Source organism: Lynx canadensis, chromosome C1 (assembly GCF_007474595.2).
Source record: "Lynx canadensis isolate LIC74 chromosome C1, mLynCan4.pri.v2, whole genome shotgun sequence".
In the NCBI taxonomy this organism is placed as follows: domain Eukaryota; kingdom Metazoa; phylum Chordata; class Mammalia; order Carnivora; family Felidae; genus Lynx; species Lynx canadensis.
Genome location: NC_044310.1, coordinates 209765788 through 209786347, shown reverse-complemented (window position 1 = coordinate 209786347; position 20560 = coordinate 209765788). Strand labels below are relative to the sequence as shown.

The 20560-nt window shown below is 42.5% G+C and overlaps 1 protein-coding gene across 2 annotated transcripts in view; it reads right to left on the bottom strand.

The window, feature by feature from the left end:
* The window catches only part of COL4A3 (collagen type IV alpha 3 chain), a 137075-nt gene that overhangs the window by 13816 nt on the left and 102699 nt on the right, over positions 1-20560 (bottom strand). For both annotated transcript variants that reach the window (XM_030325810.1, XM_030325809.1), the window contains exons 28-43: positions 19869-19973; positions 17441-17538; positions 16515-16665; positions 16063-16176; positions 14934-15101; positions 12925-13014; positions 12464-12598; positions 9930-10028; positions 8795-8884; positions 8356-8495; positions 7773-7899; positions 6398-6478; positions 5911-6009; positions 5629-5676; positions 2879-3064; positions 1574-1704 (exon numbers count right to left, since the gene is read on the bottom strand). In XM_030325810.1, the coding sequence (XP_030181670.1) occupies positions 1574-1704; positions 2879-3064; positions 5629-5676; positions 5911-6009; positions 6398-6478; positions 7773-7899; positions 8356-8495; positions 8795-8884; positions 9930-10028; positions 12464-12598; positions 12925-13014; positions 14934-15101; positions 16063-16176; positions 16515-16665; positions 17441-17538; positions 19869-19973 (1862 nt within the window). The remainder of the gene's footprint in view (positions 1-1573; positions 1705-2878; positions 3065-5628; positions 5677-5910; positions 6010-6397; positions 6479-7772; positions 7900-8355; positions 8496-8794; positions 8885-9929; positions 10029-12463; positions 12599-12924; positions 13015-14933; positions 15102-16062; positions 16177-16514; positions 16666-17440; positions 17539-19868; positions 19974-20560) is intronic.

Sequence of the window (20560 nt, the reverse complement as noted above, 5' to 3'; positions counted from 1 at the left end):
TCCAGTGCAAACGTAGAAGCGCTGACTGACCTTGAAAGCACCAGAGGACTTAAGAGAGATCGCATTTCCAAACAATACATTCCACAGCCCAGTGTCCTTGAAAGGACTTTCTCTGTGATTTTAGGATCAGTGTTTGCCACTTTCAGAGAATCATGGAAAACATGAGAGAGATCTAAGACTGGGCAAATGTCTTATTTTTTAAAAAAAAAAAAAGTTTTAAAAAGGTAGACGCTGGAAACCGAATACCAAGAGAACTTAAGAGAACTTCCCATGATTCCTCACATGCCATCATGCTAAATAAAGTACCTCATTGCCCATCACTGATGAAAACACAGAGCAGCTATGACATAACTCTGAATTCCTCATCAATCTCCAAGAATTTGACGTAAACAGGGGGAAGACAGGTTTCTCGAATATGCTGCCAAGAAGAAAGTGAGGGAAGATGGCCCAGGTGTTGGGTGAGAGACTGAATTTAGAGAACTTCATAGTCTGGGAGCATGAGCCTAGATGAACACAATGACAGCTATAAAAAAGAAATTTGAAAGTTCTGCATTTAAGTCACAAACAGACAAGAACTGGAAGTAATGGAGAAAACTTGGAAGTCCTTCATAAGGAAAAGCGTGTGCATACACACACACACACACACACATACACACACACGCTCTGGTTGACCAGAAGCTGACTGTGCAGTGACAATGTGGTGATGTGGCAGCCAGATAGCCCAAGGTTGGATTATAAAATGGTGGTGTTCCAGATGGTGAGAGTCTTCCCTCCTTTAGCCACTCTGTGGGGGTACTGAGTTCTTACTCCCAGGGGGTGTTTGTCTCAGGGGCTGTGTTCTAAAAAAATTTTTTTCATCCTTATTTATTTTTGAGACAGAGACAGAGAGAGAGGGAGAGAATGAGCGGGGGAGGGGCAGAGAGGAGGAAACAGAATCCAAAGCAGGCTCCAGGCTGTGACTCGGGGCTCGAACTCATAAGCGGTGAGCTCGTGACCTGAGCTGAGGTTGGATGCTTAACCAACTAAGCCACCCAGGTGCCCCTCAGGGGCTGTGTTTTTAAGGGAGATGTTGACCAACTGTGATATATTCAGAATAGAGGCAGGGTTGACAAAGGGTTAAACTGAATTTGCAAAACGCAGGTATTTATCAGGGGAGAAAATGCTGAGAAGGAAGTGGCAGCTATTTAGAAACCCTGGAAGTTCCATCAAGGGGAAAAAGTAAATAGACATTCAGGGGATAGCACTGATAACTTTCAAAGTATATTAATAGAGAAAAATGATATTGTCCTCTAGAGTGATCCCAAACTGTTAGGTGTTTTAAGAGTCCATTACTGAAATTGTTCGGAATCTAAACAAGAAAAGGTCAGGAATGACATGGAAAAGGGTCCCCTAGAAACCAAACTTCTAGAGGCCAAATCTGTCCAACTCTTAGGATTCTTTGAACCTCCTGGACTCTGCCCTTGGGTGCTCAGAAGCATCACACATGGGTATTTTTTTGTTGCCTCTGAGGACATCTGATCCTGGCAATTAATGTAGAAGAATATAAGAAGTCAAAATAATTTCCCACACTTACCGGCTGACCCGGTGGCCCCTCGTCTCCTACAGTTCCAGGTGGACCTCTAGGGCCAGGCTTGCCCAGAAGCCCCTTGTCTCCTTTCAAGCCTCTCACGTGACTCCCTGGAGGTCCCGGAGGACCAGGGTCACCTGCATTTACAGAGAGCTGGTCAGTATTGGGCAGTGGGGGCACCTGGCAGGTTCTGTCGGCAGGTTTTTTTTTTAATTAAAAAAAATTTTTTTTTGATGTTTATTTATTTTTGAGGGAGAGAGACAGAGAGAGTGTGAGCAGGGGAGGGGCAGAGAGAGAGGGAGACATAGAATCCGAAGCAGGCTCCAGGCTCCAAGCTGTCAACACAGAACTTGATGCGGGGCTGGAACTCACGAACTGTGAGATCATGACCTGAGTGGAAGTCGGAAGCCTAACCGACTGGGCCACCCAGGCGCCCCGCTGTCGGCAGGTTTTTGGACGACGGGCACAGCCTGCACCCAGTGTGACCTTGCACATGCTTTCTGTTGTGGGGTGTTGATGGACTTGTGGTTAAGACAGAATGAGACAAGGCCAGGGAAGTGCTGGCCGAAGGCAGGGGCTGTTTGTCCTTGGTGAAGGTCTGCCAGACAGGGTCTGTGCCTAGCCTGGTACTCGATCCATAAGAGCAACTCAGTAAATCTTGGGGATGAGATGCATCTCTCTCTTTTAGGCTTATTAATTTGGTGTGCTCGCTTCAGCAGCACGTATACTAAAAATGGGCTTATTTATTTGGTAATTACTAATTGTCAAACAGATCCCCTCTGTCCCCATCACACCAATAGCCGTGGTGAGCACCAGGTGATGTACGAGAGCGTTGACTCACTATATTGTACCCTTGAAACTAAGATTACACTGTATGTTCACTAACTGGAATTTTTTTTAATGTTTATTTGTTTTTTAGAGAAAGAGAGAGCCTGTGCAAGCAGAGGAGGGGCAGAGAGAGAGGAGGACAGAGGATCTGAAGCAGGTTCCGAGCTGATAGCAGAGAGCCTGATGCGGGGCTCAAACTCATGAACCGTGAGATCATGACCTGAGCCAAAGTCAGGCGCCCCAGCTAACTGGAATTTAAATAAAAAGTGAAAGAAAGGAAAGAAAGGAAAGAAAGGAAAGAAAGAAAGAAAGAAAGAAAGAAAGAAAGAAAAACTCCAGCAGCTTTGCTGCTCTCCGCTAGAGCAAGCAGGTAAAGACCAGAGGGAAAAAGAAGCAAAGAGGTCACACCAGGGGAAGGTTGAAAGCTGCTGTTGTCAAACGTTATTTTCATTCTTCTATCTTATTTAAAAGTAGACCCTCTACCTGGGTTTCCTCTGAAGCCTGGTGGACCTCGATTTCCTTTCTGGCCAGGGATGACTGCGCCAGGAAAACCTGGGGGTCCTGGGAGTCCCGTCATGCCGGTGGGTCCCCACGGCCCGGCATCTCCCACTATCCCTTTCCTGCCGGGGAGGCCGGGTAAGCCTGGGGCTCCCCTGTCTCCTTTGGCTCCTGCAAAGGAAAAGGTTTGGTAGGTTTCTGTAATGGCCTTCTACTTGGAGTTACAGTTTGGGGTTACCTCTAGTAACGCAGATGCTGTGCTTAAAAGGCGTTAAGATTCGCAATATAGTTTTTGAAAGAGGCTGGTAAAAGAAATACAGGTCTATAAGAAACTGAGTCGAGACTAATTTCTGCCTTAGTTCAGTCTTTTGATTTTGTCAAAGTCACTTCACTATTATATGTGTCAGTTTCTCTTGTTCTTTTTTCTTTTTTTTTTTCTTTTTTTTTTGAGAGAGAGAGAGGGAAAGAATTTTAAGCTGTCTCCATGCCCAGCAAGGAGACTGATGTGGAGCTCGATCTCGTGACCTGGGGATCATGACCTGAGCCAAAATCAAGAGTCAGAGACCTACCCGACTGAGCCACCCAGGTGCCCCAGTTTTTCTTACTTTAAACACCTAATGTAGCTCAGTCTTTAAAGATCAAGTGAGATAATATACAGATGGAAAAGTGTAGTGTAACTCTGAAGTCTTGTGTCACTATCTGCTTCAATTAATATTATCTGATGAACTTTAATTACCATGACATTGAATAGAGAGAACGTTCAGAGCTAAACTTCCTGGCATTGATGTGTGCATCTGAAGAGTCACACAGCTAAACCCAGACAAAGGAACAACAAAGTTGCAATCCCTCTTCTCTCCTTTCTTCTCCCCCATAACACAAACACACACTAGTCTGGAAGGGAAGGCGGTGGCTGGGGGTTTGGAATTACCAATGAGGATTCCCAAAAAGTCACCACTTAATTACTAATATTCTTCACCTTGGAGAACCTTCAAGGAAATTGGGCTTTGACGTTCATGAATGGGAAACGTATGAACTGCAAATAATCACTCCCTCCTATTTTTTCTCTCTGTGTTATTCTAGAAATAGTGAATGCACACAGGTAGGGGACAGGAAGAAGAAGGATGAGGCTGCTAGCACAGGGAAGGGCTTGGGACGTTATCGTGCAGGAAGGCAGAGTGATGATGAAAATAAAATGGATGAATATTAAAATATTGAATATCTAGCCTTTGTCTACCATGTTCTTTAGCTTTTTTTTTTATACTTGTAATTTGTGTTTTTCAAAGAAAGTGGTTAGATGGCTTCGGCTCACTTGAAGCTCTGAAATGCTGGGTATTTGTACAACAGAGTCTGGCAGTGGTCGGAGACCCCAAGATGTGGTCTTAGGTTGTATGGTCCATGCCCATAAAGATGCTTCTTTGTTTCACAGTATGATTTCATTTTAGCATTTGGGAGTCTCAATGAAGTCTTCTCCGTATTTAGTTATCCTAGAGGGACTGAGGCACTAGTCATCTACTTACATAATTGGGCTAGTTGTTATTTTTTTAAGGCTTTTTGACTTAAGGTATGATTATTTTATATTAAATTTTATTTCCAAACAAATGCCAAAGTATTCTCACTCCAAATGGTTAAACTTTGAGCTTAGCCTAGGAAAATGAACGGAAACTCTCCCTTTGGCCATAATTCTAAAACCTGATCTGTGAACGAGACCTGGAGAAGCCTCCCTGCTCGTGGAGGAAGGTGGGGTCCAGGAAGTGTGAGGACACTGAGCTCAACCAAAGAGACAGTGACACCACCAAGAAACAAATGGAAAAGTGCAGCTCTTGTAGACTTTCACAGTTGAGCTCACAGGTGGAGAGGCAGTTCCTGCCCCTCTGAGCTTCTCAGTAGGACCCAGCTACTCCCTGCTGGTTCCCGCGAGCATCGCTACCCAGAGGTCCTCAATAGGAAGAACGCTTTTTGCTAATAAAATACTCCTGTCCGCAGGACCCACGTCTGTGAAGGGTCCATAGAAGATGCAAATGATCTAATATTTCTTCTGGCAAATTTCTCCACAAAATGGAAAAAGTTTGAAGAAGCTGCTTATCTTGTAAAACACTGCCATGAGAAATCCGGACTCAGAGTCTGTCAACCTAAAATCTTGTAAATACTTTGAATGACATGTTCTGCAAACTGCCATGTTTGGCATTGAGAGAGTTACTGGTAGCCAGCCCTTACTAAAAAATAGTCTGAACCACAAGCTGGCCCTGGGGGTGGGAGTCAGACCCATGAAGATAACAGGTGGGAAAGAATTCGTGTCATCAGTGCATGTTATTCCCACCCTGCTGCCCCCTGCTCAGAATAGCAGAGAGGGGTGCTCACAGAGAGAGGGGTGCTCATGGACAAGCCAGCAATTCCCCCTACACCCTTTTAGGAGGTGATACATTTAAACCACGCCAACAGCCACAACCAAGGACTACATAGGAAGTCTTCTGATTTTTTAAAGACTTTCGATGGAAAGAAATTCCAAAGTTGGATCACAGTTTCTGATTCATTCGCTTTGCAATGGTGGTCATAATTTTTAAGCATCTTGAATACTAAGAATGTAAACATCTTATATTACCACTGGGACTTCTTTAATTCAATATGTTAAGTTTATTTTATATACCAGGCGATTTTGATTAGATTCTGTCCTTGAAATCTAGATCACCAGGGTCGGGTTGGGGGGGGGGGCGGTGGGTGGGTGAAACACTGCTCACCTGGAACTCCAGGGCTCCCTCTGGGGCCTGGAACTGCTTCCAGCAAACCTGAAAGAGAGGAGTTTTGTACCTGAGTGTTTTATATGTGGTTGATTTCATATATTCTGCTTGGTCAGTTTCACTGTGGCAACAGAAGGAAGTTTAATCACCACACACCCAGAACACATTAAAGATCATGGATTCCATTGGAGAAGTATCTCTAGAGCAGCGAAGGATTACAACGGCACTGACCATTCAATGCACAATGAAACCAGTGGACCCAAGCTTATGAGCAACGTGTACCTGTTTCTCCCTTTTCTCCTGCTGGGCCAGGGATTCCATCACGTCCCTGGTTGCCTCTCATACCCATTGGTCCGGGAGGTCCTGGAAATCCTGGAGGTCCTGAGAAAAGAAATGCCATTCGAAGAGAGGGCATACTTCCTGGCAATGGCCTGATGTGAACACTGGATATGTGGAATTCTATTAAAGGTGCTCCTTCCCCCCGCCCCCCCGAACTGTAGTTATGTGATGCTCCCTTCACAGTGAAAACTATGAACAGATTTATACTACCATGAAGATCATCACTTCAGAAGGTGGAGGCTGGCAGATCTTTGAATTAGATAGGTATCAATACCTAACCTCATTTTTTTTTTTTTTTTTTTTGGTCTGGGGACTGAGTAACTGGGAGCTAATTTCTAAGGAGCAGCAGATAGGTATGCAAAGATTCCAGCCTGAGGAGAAACTATGCCTCCATCCTGAAGGGGAAATAGACAAAGTACAAAAATGGAACCTGGAGGGCCTTTTACTCCTGGAGGACCGGGGAAGCCTTTAATGCCTTTTAACCCCAAATCACCATCAGGGCCCGGCTTTCCTATAAATAAAGAGAGAAGAGAAGGGAAAAAAAGAATAGCACAAGGTAAATGGTTACAACAATGGCAGAAATAGTCCTTTTTTATAGCCACCTGTGCCTCACACTGGCCTTCAGGCCCTTCGCCAGAGAAGCAGAGCAGAGATGTGTCGAATCACTTTCAAACGTGTTTGTGCGCCGCCCACGTGGGCCACTCAGCATCTGATTTATGACTTTAACTGGGAGTTAACAGCAAATCCACTGAACCTTTCCGTATTTGAAAAGACGGTTTAAATGTTATCTTTCAGTAAGCTGCAACCCAGTAGCCTGGTGGTTGTTTTTAATAAAATAAAACAAAAACTTAAACTCAAATTTATAGGCAAATGAGAAAGAAAGCCAATGCTCAACCTGAAACCATGCCAGGAAAAAAAAAAATCACAACAGTGCCCCCAAATTCACGTTGAAGTCCTTAACCCCAGAACCTCCGGAGATCACTGTATTTGGAGATTGGGTCTTTAAAAAAAAGCTATTAAGTTAAAACAAGGTCACTAGGGTGGGGCCTGATCCAATATGACCGGTGTCCTCACAAGAGGCATTGATTAGGACACAGACACGCAGGGAAGGAAGATCATGTGAAGACATGGCAGGAAGTTGCCCAACTCAGGAGAGAGGAAGAAAAAACCATCCATGCTGACATCCTGAGCTCAGACTCCAGACTTCAGGACTGTGAAAAAATAAATTTCTGCTGTTTAAGTGCCCTGTCTGTGTTTTGTTATGGAAGCCCTAGAAAAGTAATACGAATATGCGGTTGGGCAATGAACTAACATTTACAAAAATTTTCTTTCAAGTTTATTTATGAGAGAGAGAGAGTGGGGGAGGGACAGAGAGAGAGGGAGACACAGGATCCGAAGCAGGCTCCAGGCTCCGAGCTGTCAGCACAGAGCAGGACGCGGGGCTCGGACCCACAAACGACGAGATCACGACTTGAGCCGAAGGGGGACACTTAACCTACTAAGCCACCCACGCGGCCCAATGAACTAACATTTTGTGTCTCTAGGCTGAATTCTTTGAGACAGAACTTAAGTTTTATGGACAGGATCAGGTTTTTAGATGTCAGTCCATCCAACTGGCTGATCGGGGCTCCTCCTGATTGATTTCCCGTTCCTCAGAGTCTAAGAATTTGATGATCAAAGTTGAATAAAAGCAATCATAGTACAAACACCTAAATAGCTTTCAATTCACGCAGATGATTCTAGGAGGTGAGGGCTATGCTGAGTGTCCCGCTTCCGGCTTTCCGAGTTGTAAAGCCAACGCTCACCTGGGTGACCAGGACTTCCGGGGTTTCCAGGGGCTCCCTCAGGTCCAGCAGGCCCCGAATGTCCAGGTGCTCCAGGTACCCCTCTTTCTCCTTTCCTTCCCATGTCACCTGGAAATCCTGGATCTCCCTTAAAGTCAGCCAAACACCTTTAGAATTCTCATATAAGCAGGCTATGTGATCAGAATTGAGTATCGACTCTGCTAGCATTTAGTTAGTGATTTAGTTACTGAGTTAACGATTCCTATTAAATGTCTGCTGATGCAGGCACTGTGACAGGGGCCGGGGACAGGATGGCTACAGGATTTGCTGGAACCGGTGCAAAATGCAAAGGCAGGACGCTTAAATGGCAGGAACAGGGATAAGCAATTCCTTGGGTATTGAAATTGGAGGGATGAACTCATAAGCCAATAGCTGTGTGACAGGCATTCTGAGCTGTGGAAACGGGATTAAAAAAACCCAAATCATCACCTGAAAACACAGCTGTATTTTCAATGCTTTTTGCCCACAATGAATCTAGACACTTGCTGATACTTAGAGACTCAGCCCCCTCGCTAAAGCATAACGACTTCAGTGGCCGGTATACCTTTGGTCCCGGTGATCCTGGCCTTGCACCTGCTGAATAACCCGGCTCTCCCTTCTCTCCTTGGAGACCGTGAACACCTGGGAGGCCTGGCCTTCCAGTTAAACCTGGTAGTCCCAAAGCTCCCCTGTGTCCTTTAGGACCTGCAATTAGGAAAGAGGTCAGGGAAAATGAAACATTCTGCTTCTCACTTTTGTATAAACCACCTTTCTGCCTTTTTAGAATCACTGATACGTTGAGTAGTTATCATGGGTGATCTTTACACAATATGAATATTTGTTTAGTTCTCATCTGTGTTCTAATTGCACACAGTATGTTTGTCTAAAAGTAAATCTAGTTTTACACCAACTTTCTACCAAATGGGAAACCGAAACAACAAACCATACAGAAAATCTAGAATAGAATTGGGCTTTCGGCTCACGGACAGGACCTTATCTCTTACCTGGCACCCCCATGATCCCCATGCTTCCTGGCACGCCACGTGGTCCTGGTGCCCCGGGATTCCCAATGTTGCCTGGATCTCCTCTGGGGCCTGGAGAAGAAATAAATAGTCACATGTCCTGCACAGTTCCCGGACATAGTAGGTGTCAGTAAATATTTGTTGCTTGTATGAATAAATGAATTCTAAGCAGCCAGATCAGCTAGGTTATGTCCTTGTGTAGCTACCTTTCTGCCTTCAGATGAGGAGGGGACTGAGTACCCAGAAAAGGTGAAATTAGAGAACTTTAGATTCTTGTCAGCAGGCCTGGAGTTCAAACATCAAAACCATTCTAGGACCAATGCCAGCAGAAAAGAGGGGGTTCCTGCCACCATATCGCAATAAATTTCCAAATGCAATACTGAAGTTTTACTGCCACGTAACATATTTTGTCACTGATGTCATAGAGAATAGGGGGCTACTGTAATTGTTCAAAAATTTACTTTGCAAACTCAATAGCATGTTTAAAAAAAAGAAAGGCAAATCCAGAAACCTCTAAATCATTACCTGATTTTCTTCTATGATATATGATACTGTGATAAATTATAGTTTATAATACATATCAGCAATGTCAAAATAACATTTTTGGTGCAAATATGGAACATTGGGGGTGCCTGGGTGGCTCAGTCCATTGAGCATCTGACTCTTGATTTCGGCTCAGGTCATGTTCCCAGAGTTGTGGGATCGAGCCCTGCGTCGGTCTCCACACTGAGCATAAAGCCTGCTTGAGATTCCCTCTCTCTCTCTCTCTCTCTCTCTCTCTCTCTCTCTCTTTCTCTCTCTCTGTCCCTCCCTCTCTCTGCCCCTATCCCCCACTTGTACTCTCTCTCTCTTTCCCCCTGCCCCTCACCCCCACTTGTACTCTCTCTCTCTAAGAACAAATGTTCAAAAATGGAACTCTGTGTAAGTTAATATTTTTTAGTTAATATAGGCTGACTATAAACAGCTTCATTCTGATTTAATTGTGAAGCAAATTTCTGCTGGAACACTATGGGAGCAAAATTCATATTCAACCCAGTAAGTCAAGAAATACATTTTTGTTATGTTCAGACGTAGGGAAACTTAACTCCTGATATTTCTATCAGAGAATCTGCTCTACCTGGTGGTCCTGGTGGTCCAGGTGGCCCTTGGAGTCCTTTGAAACCTGGTAACCCTGGAACACCACGGTTTCCTTTCTCACCCAGCTTCCCTGCAAATCCTAAAGTTAAAAACCATGGATTAAAAACACAGGTTAGAATTTTATCAGACTTAGTTCAATCCTGGCTAAAATTGATGAGACATTATTGTAATACATCCATAGCATTTTTATTAAGAGCACAGGCAGATGTGGGCTCTTTTCAAAGAGGATTAAATGAGATAATATACGTAAAGTATTAGCATCGTGCTTGGCATGAGTTAGTTCTTCAGTGACACTAGCAATGATGATATTTACGCTTCATTTTAAGAATGAGTGGCCTAGGGGCGCCTGGGTGGCTCAGTCGGTTAAGCGTCCGCCTTCAGCCAGGTCATGATCTCGAGGTCCGTGAGTTCAAGCCCCGCATCGGGCTCTGGGCTGATGGCTCAGAGCCTGGAGCCTGTTTCCGATTCTGTGTCTCCCTCTCTCTCTGCCCCTCCCCCGTTCATGCTCTGTCTCTCTCTGTCCCAAAAATAAATAAACGTTGAAAAAAAAATTTTTTTTTAAAAATAAAAAAATAAAAAAAAAAAAAGAATGAGTGGCCTAAATATAGCTTCTTAAAATTTTTTTTTTCTTTTAGTAACGACAGAGGACCATTTATTACACGATTCTTGTCCAGAGCATCTCTTTCTCAAATCCATTGATTACAATGACCATTTATTAATTAGTACATGACAGACATCATTTTCTTTATTTATCTTATTTAATCTGCAGGCAATGTCAGTCTGTCTTTGAGCCTTTCTAGAATGGGTGTAGAGACGACCAAACTGAGCCTCTGTGAAGTCAACGGACTAATCTAGAGTCACAATCAATGAGTGATCATGCTGGGATCTGAACCCAGCTGTGCAGTCTGCGATGCTTGCAAATTTCCCACAAAACTGTCCTACTTTCCCTAACACATGGCTTTGATCGCTTTACTTTCTGGCTCAAAATGGTCCTTGAATCTGTGATACCTTTGATGCGGGGCAAATTACAAACTCCTTCCATGGTATCCGAAGTACCTTCTGACATGTCTGTGGCCCGGCTTTGTGCCCTTTCTCAAGATTCCCTTCCTTGGGCAGTTTTCCTGCCTATATCCTTATTCATTCACATAAGCACTGAGTATCTAATTAATAGACAGGTGTTGTGCCAAGTACTGGAAACATAAATCATGTTCCCTTTTCCCAAGTTTTTAGTGTTTAATCAGGGAGTCAGCCAGGTAAATACACAATTACCACCCAGTGTGATAAGTTCTGTAACAGAGCTGGGTACAATATGCTACAGGGAAGAATTTCTGTAAGAAGGGACTGTGTGTGTGTGTGTGTGTGTGTGTGTGTGTGTGTGTTAAAGACTGAAGAGGCGCCAGTTGGGTGGAAAAACCATGAAACAGGACAAGATGCCCAGGCAAGAAAATAGCACATACAAAGGAATGACGAGGAGCAGGGGGTTAGATTATTTTCTTTTGTAACACTTTTTTTCTATCGATGTCATTTATTACAATCTAAAAATATATATTATTTAGCATGTTTCTGCTTTGGGCTTGCAGGGGGTTAGCAGGCCAAATCTGGTTTGGTGTGGTATGGCTGCAGGGCTAAAAATGTTTTTTTTACATTTTTACACTAAACTCTAAAAATGACTATGCAACAGGGACCATATCTGGGGCCAGAACCCCTGAGATGTTTACTGCCTGGCCCTATACGTAAACTGTCTACAGATCCATTGATGTCTCTTCCCCCCTTTTCCCCCACTGAACTGTAAGTTTCCTCATGACCAGGACACTACCTCTGCTTTGCTCACCTCTATGTCTTTAGGACATAATAAAATACCTAGTCAATAGGTCCTAAAAAATAATTGTTGAAAAATTATCTGTCATGTGGCTGGCGAGGTACGCAAAGGGCAAGTGATAAAGAAACTTTGTATGCCAGTCTAAGATTACTTTTTACCATTCTTGGCAAAAAGGTGGTTTTGATTTAAAATTGACTAGGGGCAGTTTAAATACAGCAGACCCAAATGTAGAATTAACTTAGAAATAAAAAGTCATGGGCACCTGGGTGGCTCAGTTGGTTAAGCGTCTGACTTTGGCTCGGGTCATGATCTCATGGTCCGTGAGTTTGAGCCCGGCATCAGGCTCTGTGCTGACAGCTCACAGCCTGGAGCCTGTTTCGGATTCTGTGTCTCCCTTCCTCTCTTGCCCCTCTCCCACTCCCACTCTGTCTCTGTCTCTCTCAAAAATAAACATTAAAAAAGTTTTTAAAAAGAAGTGAAAAGTCACACATTAAGGAGACAACACGTAATTGTGCAAGGAACGCCAAGACCCAGTTCTAATCCAGGATTGGGCCACCAACTGGCTTTGTGACTGAGCAGAATGTTGAGTATCGGTTCTCACGGTCTTCATTTGTCAACTACAGGGATTTTCTTGGATCATTCTTAGTCTCAGAACCAGCGTGATGTTCTGGTTCTACACAAAAGGAAGGCTGTACCTTTGAGGCCTGGTTCTCCTTTGTCCCCCAGTAGGTGGGATATTCCAGAAGGCCCCTGGGGTCCTTTGTCTCCTTCTTCACCCTGGGCTCCTGGGTGCCCTTTCTCACCCTTTGCTCCTGGGATTCCAAAGTCACCTAAAAAACAGGAGTAACAATGTCAGTTCCTTACTTCTTGAACTTGTTTGTAAGGATTCGAAAGTTAACAGTGCTTACCATAAAACAAAACAAAACAAGACAGATAAACCAAAACAGGCAGTTATTTAAAAGCAGTGGCATAAGATTGCAAGGAGAAAATTCGACTCCATTCAAATGGAAAAAGGAATACAAAGAATAGCAAAATCGAATACGTGGTTCTCTCAGAATTATATTGCCCTCAAAGGGTAAAACATAATTTATTTTTCCGTTATGTAAGTGAACATTGCTCCTTCCTCCTGTTCTTGGGAAGATACTCCATCACTTACCCCTCTGTCCTGGGGTTCCTGGGTTTCCGGGAGGCCCCGGAGGACCAATGTGTCCCGGATAGCCCATCATGCCAATCGTTCCTTTTTCACCTGTGGAAACACGTTAACACAAGATAGCTCAGATTGTGCAGAATGACAGAAGTGAAAAATTCCATGAAATGAAATGTTATACTTTTTTTAATGTTATTTATTTTTGAGAGAGAGAGGCACAAGCAGGGGAGGGCCAGACAGAAAGGGGCACAGAGGGGTCCGGAGTGGGCTCCATGCTGACAACAGAGAGCCCTATTGGGGGCTCGAACTCACAAACCGTGAGATCATGACCTGAGATGAAGTCACACGCTAACTAACTGAGCCAACCACGTGCCCCTAAAATAAGTTATAATTCTAAAGAGAGTTGAAGAAATGATTTCTGTAAACAGAAAAATAACCATATTTATCTAGGTGATTGACCAGTAAACATTCTTTATTAAATTAGGGTTGCGGCAGTCATGGGTAGCAAATCACATTTGCAGATGAAAGTAGAACATGGGGGGGGCGCCTGGGTGGCTCAGTCAGTTGAGCGTCCGACTTCAGCTCAGGTCATGATCTCACACTCCGTGAGTTCGAGCCCCGCGTCAGGCTCTGTGCTGACAGCTCAGAGCCTGGAGCCCGCTTCAGATTCTGTGTTTCCCCCTCTCTCTGCCCCTCCCCTGCTCATGTTCGGTCTCTCTCTGTCTCAAAAATAAATAAAAACATTAAAAAAAATTAAAAAAAAAAAAAGAAAGTAGAACATGGTGAAGTGATGGAGTGCTCCCTCCTCCCAAACCCTGTGTGGCTTTCTATTGTGTTCCCTTATTTTATTTTCCTCACAGCAGCTGTTGACTATTGAACTTAGTTTTTATTTTTTAGTTATTTATTTTTATTTTTATTTATTTTTTGGGGGGGGGGAGAGAGAGAGAGAGAGAGAGAGAGAGAGAGAGAGAGAGAGAATCTTAATCAGGCTCCATGCTCAGCACAGAGCCCAATGTGGGACTCATTCCTATGATGCTGGGATCATGACCTGAGCTGAAATGAAGAGTCAGATGGTTAACTAACTGAGCCACCTGGGCACCCTGAATTTAGCTTTTAAATGGATTTGTTATTGTCTCTCCCATTGTCAGAGGTGGAATCTTGTCCACTGACATGTTTCTAGTGCTGGCATGTGGGAGAAGCTTAATAATATAAATGTGGGAGAAGCTTAATAATATAAATGAAAGAATGATTCGTAGATTAAGTTGTTTTTCTGGGTTCTTCTCTGGAGGAATGAGATGAATGAGGTCCTTATGCTGTGACTATTAGAATATTCTTCCCAAACATACAAACTATAAAAACAGTGATGAAATAAAAAGAATGATAAGGGAATACTAGAAACAACTCTATGTCAGCAAATCAGGTAACTTGGGGGCATTCGCACAAATTCCTACTGAGGCACAGATTACTGAAACTGACTCAAGAAGAAATAGAAAATCTGAGTAGACCTATAACAAGGAATTCATTTGGTAATGTAAAAACTTCCCACAAAAGAAAGCCCAGACTCAGATGACTTCACTGGTGAATTCAACCAAACATTTAAGGAATATCAATTCTTCACTAACTCTTCCAGAAAATACAAAAGGAGGGAATACTTTCCATCTTGTTCTAGGAGGCCAGTGTTACCCAGACACCAAAACCAGACAAAGATATCACAAGAAAAGAAAATGACTAATATCCATTATACATATAGATGCAAAAATTCTCAAGAAAATACTATCAAATGTATTTTAGCAGTGGCATATAGAAAGGATTGCACAGCCAAAGTTGTCATACTCTGGGTAATTGTGAAATGTGACCATCCCACCACCAACACTGACCCCTTACAAATAATTCAGTAGGAAACACTTATACTAACTCAAAAAGAAGTGTAGAGTCAAAAGCCTAAGTCTATGTCCAATTTTTACAGCCACCTTAAAAGGAAGAAGACAGAAGAAAAATAAAAGCATAAAAAAGGATACCTGGTGGTCCTAAAAATCCTGGATTTCCTGGATATCCTTTTTGACCAGGTGGTCCCACCTCACCTCGATGACCTGGCATCCCTGGTGGTCCAGGTTCTCCAGGAAAGCCTGACCTATCCAAGCCTGGAATACCTGGGTCTCCCTTTGGCCCCGTTTCACCTCTTCTGCCTAGGTATGAATGAATGAATGAATGAACAAATGAACGCACAACTGCTTTCCCTACCAACTCCAGAAATATTTTTTATGAGTATAAATATTTAGCTGTGTGATTATGGGCAAACCACACACTCATCTGACTGATTGGCTGATTTCATCCCCTTCTGTAAAATTTCTAAGATCACTTCTACGTTTAACATTCTGTTTCAGTGATTCATGCAGTAATAAAAGTGTAGAGTTTAGATCTATTTTCTAGTCCTGCAGACATATCCTGGGACTGCACTTTATGACTGTAGCTCAGTCTTTAACCTGCAGAATAATACATACAGAGCCACCCACGTGGAGGCGAGCCACCAGATACTTCTGGAAACAACAACAGCACTACGACAACCATTAATCTCTTAGCCCAACATTGGATTGTGAACATAAAAGCAGGATGATAGCTCATAGGCATTAGCTGAGCTCTAAACGATTTTTCTCAGTTCACAGATCTGAGAAGAGCCAACAAAATAGAATAAGTTTCACACAATCTGGGCCATCTAGCCTGCATAATTTAGATTTATTTCATAAGCTTATTTTATGTTGCTTGGGAAGCAATTAACTACATATCAAAATTTACCACTTTATATACTAATGAAGGTAATGATAAAACTTTTTTTCTGAGAGTTTATATGCACATAAATATACATGTAAATATACATATATGTGTATACATCCTCAATATGTATATATACTCAGTCATGTGTACAAGGCACAAACCAATTTTACTATACTAACCTGAGGTCTCTTACTCTATAGATGGTACTCACTGCAACAAATCGACGACAAGGTTTAGATGGCTAAAATAACATTCCCCGCTGAACAGTGGTCAGCACTTGTTGCTGGACAGTTCCCATGTTAAGCAGCAAAGTGCAGAGCCGGAGTCTCAAGTCACCTATCTGCCTAATGACTAGCTTCAAGGCCCTCCTCTTACCTTGTTGACCTTCCAATCCATTTAATCCTGGAAGTCCTTGGGCTCCCCTGGGACCCTCCATGCACCTTCCTGGGGGTCCTTTTTCTCCAGGTGGTCCAGCCTTCCCTGGATCCCCTATAAAACAGAGTCCCAGAATATATTCAGATGCCAAAACCCAAGGTCCTAGTACAATCATTCTCTTGTAACTTTCCCCCCCAAATTGAACCTATATTTAATACCGTGGATATGACTTTTTACAGAGGAAACTCACTATAAAGGACAGAAGGAAGGAAGGAGGAAGGAAAGAAAAAAATAAACGTAGGGCAGTGATGTTGAATGGAAAAATAATTAGGACCCGCAGATTCTGTCTGTTGAACTAGAAGTTTGAGAACTCTTCATCCTAGTGCACTTTCAATTTGCTGTCTTTTAGCAGAGATCGCAGTGGAGAAAAATAATCACATGAGCCACTGTACCTTGTGGTCCATCAAGCCCTCTGGTTCCTGGAATTCCGGGGAGACCTGGATGTCCAGGGGGTCCAATTTCTCCATTTTTCCCAGAATTGCCTCTTTCTCCTGGAAAACCTGGCATTCCTGGTTCTCCAGGCAAGGCTAGTCCCGGCTCTCCCTGTTCCACAGAAATCATGTTAGTTTTACTATATAATGCTTCCAAATCCTTCTTGACTACCAACTGGTCTTTAGGGCTATTAAATGGAAAATAATCTGTTCTGGGGTGCCTGGATGGCTCAGTCAGTTGAGTGTCCAACTTCAGCTCAGGTTATGATCTCACGGTTCATGAGTTTGAGCCTCACATTGGGCTGTCCGTGCAGAGCCTCCTTTGGATCTTCTGTCCCCCCTCTCTCTGCCCCTCCCCCACTCATGTGCATGCATGCTCTCTCTCTTTCTCAAAATAAATAAACATTAAAAAAAGAAAAAAAATCCATTCTGCACAGTCACCACCATGCTATCAACTTTCCTATTTCAACTCTAGTTGCTGAATTTTCTATTCAATTATGCTTAAGCATTCTTGAGGCTATATAACTCTTTTAGAAGGGTGAAATTGTCTGGAAACAGTCTAGATATCTCTCCTTTTGATCGCTTTTCTCCTAGTTATCCACACTTCCTCTTAGAGTCCTTCCATTTTAAATACTCTGAATGCTTCTGAAGATTAAGGAAGAAATAGAGAGGCAAATTTATCTTCTAACCCCTTCTATTTTCCTTTCTAAAAGGGAGGGATGGTTCAGAAGAATATTAAAAAGTATTTAATTCCTTTACCATCTACAAATATATAGATAATTTCTACACCCAGAGCATCCTACCTGGCTGATTGTAATTGCCCACCTCCCTCATCATTCCCACCTGCCCCCCACCACCATCAGTCTGAGTTTTAATTCTTGAAGGACCTTGGCTCCGGGGAGACCTGGTTCTCCAGGTGACCCAGGCTTTCCCATTTCTCCTGGACAACCTGGTGATCCTTTTGCTCCTGGAAAACCTTGGTCTCCTACAGAGAAAAAACAATAAAGGTTGTAGGATTAGGCTTAGGAAAAGATTCTGAGCAGTGTCTCTGTTTTATCTGATTTTATCTGATGTTTTTTTTTTTTTTTTTTAATTTTTTTTTCAACATTTATTTATTTATTTGGGACAGAGAGAGACAGAGCATGAACGGGGGGAGGGGCAGAGAGAGAGGGAGACACAGAATCGGAAACAGGCTCCAGGCTCCGAGCCATCAGCCCAGAGCCTGACGCGGGGCTCGAACTCACGGACCGCGAGATCGTGACCTGGCTGAAGTCGGACGCTTAACCGACTGCGCCACCCAGGCGCCCCATGATTTTATCTGATGTTTTTATGGGGCAAGTTGCTAGAAATGTTTTTATGAAAGTTTGAATGATGAAAAAGCCAACTGCTGGGGGGCCCCGGGTGGCTCAGTCTGTTACTTGATTTTGGCTTGGGTCATGGTCTCGCAGTTCATGAATTCAAGCCCTGCATCGGGCTTTGTGCTGACAGTGTGGAGCCTGCTTGGGATATTCTCTCTTTCTACCTTTCCTCTGCCCCTCCCCCAGTCACACTGTCTCGAAATAAATAAATAAACTTAAAAAAGAAAAAGTCAACTGCTAAATTAGCAGTTAAAAAAATTCTGTTTCAAATCAGATCCTCAATTTAAAAAATGACTTTCTCCATTTTGTTGTTTAGGATGGCTACAATTTTGATTTGGCAGTTCTTTAAACCACTGATCCTGGTTGCCAATTTGGCAGACTTTATCTTTTCAAGTTGTATTTCACATAAAGCGTACAGCCAAATGAATTTTTGCAGGTGTAGAAATCCTTGAAGCATGACCCAGATCAAAATAGAAAGGCTTTCCAGCGCCCTGGGTAGCCTGTCTCAACATGGGTGGCTCAAGAGAATTACTTCCTAATGCCATGAATGTAATGAATTAACTTTTTTCTTATATATTTATAATAGGAGAACTGAGGAAGGAGTCACACAGATCATTTTCTCTGTTCTGTGGTTCAGAAGAGGAAACCCTGGTGGGGCAAGGCTGTGGTCAGAGCGTTCTTTTGTGCCCCTAATATGACCAATTTTTAATTTCCCATTAGTTCATGCATTATTAGGTTCAATTTTGAATTTTGAATCTGTACTTTAAAGGATTTTCTTAGGCTATTTCTTGTCCCCATGGTTGAGTCTCCTTCCAGAGGGTAAATCCATGGGGTTACAAGCTAGGATGCAATTTCTCAATGCAGGGTCCAAAAAGAACTAGGCAAAATATGGGCCAGGCTGCGTTACTTCAAAGATCATTGGGAAGACATCCAAGAAATTAGAGTCTAGGACATCCTTGAAACTATTACATCTTCCATTTCAAATATTCATGAACTGAGATCAATATTTCCACATTTGGGCAGAACTAATGCACTCCAGACACTGATGACATCTCAAAGAGAACAAGAACCAAAAATGGATTATATGTTGACACTTTAAATAATATTGAAACAAACATAAAGTGATTATAAAATCTGAAAATCTATGCTACAATCCAGGGACCATGAGAGCTCATACGCCATCCTGGGCAAAACTCTGATGTATTTATTAGGTGACTGTCTTCTCTGTATCTGGATTTCTTTGGAGTGTTTTCCCTTTGATGGGAAACAGCATTTGTTCCCAAAGGAAAATAATTTCTGTAATTTATATGGGAGTGTACAGGACAACCAGTTACTTGTGATTTAATAGTTATTTTTTTTTAATTATAAAAGAAATGTATAAAGTGAAAACATGCATAAATGTAAAGAAAGTACAGACATTTATTAAGAAGTAAAGAAAAAAAATTCTCACAGTTCCACACTCAAGAAGAATCACTTTTACCATTTTTATAAATTGCTTTCCAGATGTTTCTACATATTTTAAAATTTTTAGTTGAGATGAGATGTATAGTATGAATTCTGCCTCTTTGCCTAACATCATAGTAAGATTTTTTTTTCTCATTTAAGATGGATGAAAAACATTATTTTAAACACCACATTATGGATCTTTTCCATGTTATTCATGATATGTATTTATATTTTCTTTTTTTTTTTAAGTTTATTTATTTTGAGAGAAAGAGGGAGCATGCAGGGGAGAGAGAGAGAGAGAGAGAGAGGGAAGGAGAGACAGAGAATCTCAAGCAGACTCTGCACCAACAGCACAGAGCCGGACACAGGGCTCAAACTCACAAACCGTGAGATCAATACCTGAACTGAAATCAAGAGTCGGAGGCTTAACTGACTGAGCAACCCAGGCACCCTTGCATTTATTTTCTAAACATCCACAATGATCCCTATGTTTTAAAATTTGTAAACCTACCCTTAGGTCCTGGGGGCCCAGGGAAGCCAATTCCTGGAATCCCTGGTTCACCATCAGGCCCAGGAAGACCCGGATAACGACATTTTCCTATGGATCCAGGGATACCTTAAAGACACACACACATCCACATAAGGTACTTCCCTTCATCTTGCCTTGAGACAAAAAGTCTAAGTTTCTGTGTCATCCTAGGCCTTTCTGGAAATTAAGAAATAATTTTAATATAACCCCAACTGTATGCTCTTCCTCTCCATTCTTATCCAGTGTAGCTCAGTTAGGAGCTACAGATAATGTTTAAGATAGAGCTTAATTCCTAAAAAGAAGTATTCTAACTGTCTTGGACTACACACGTCTCCCTCCATGCATACAAAATTAAGTTTTAGATCAAATTGGCAAAGCAGTTACATTTTCAAATGAAGAAGAAATGGGGACTATCGTGATTAGCCACTGGCAAACGTCACTTATTCCCCCACCAAAAACCCATGAAGACTGTTCTGCTCTTGGGTTCCTTTTAAGTAATTATATCAAGTCCTTTTTTTTTTTTTAATCAGAAGTACCAATGGGGAATAATTTGGCTAATCTCAAAGAACAACAAGTCCCCTGCCTATTGGCTTGTTATCTGACCAGACTCTGGCCTCTGCATTCTTTTAGAGCCAATAAATATATCTTTTCCTTACAAAGGGGACAATATTTTT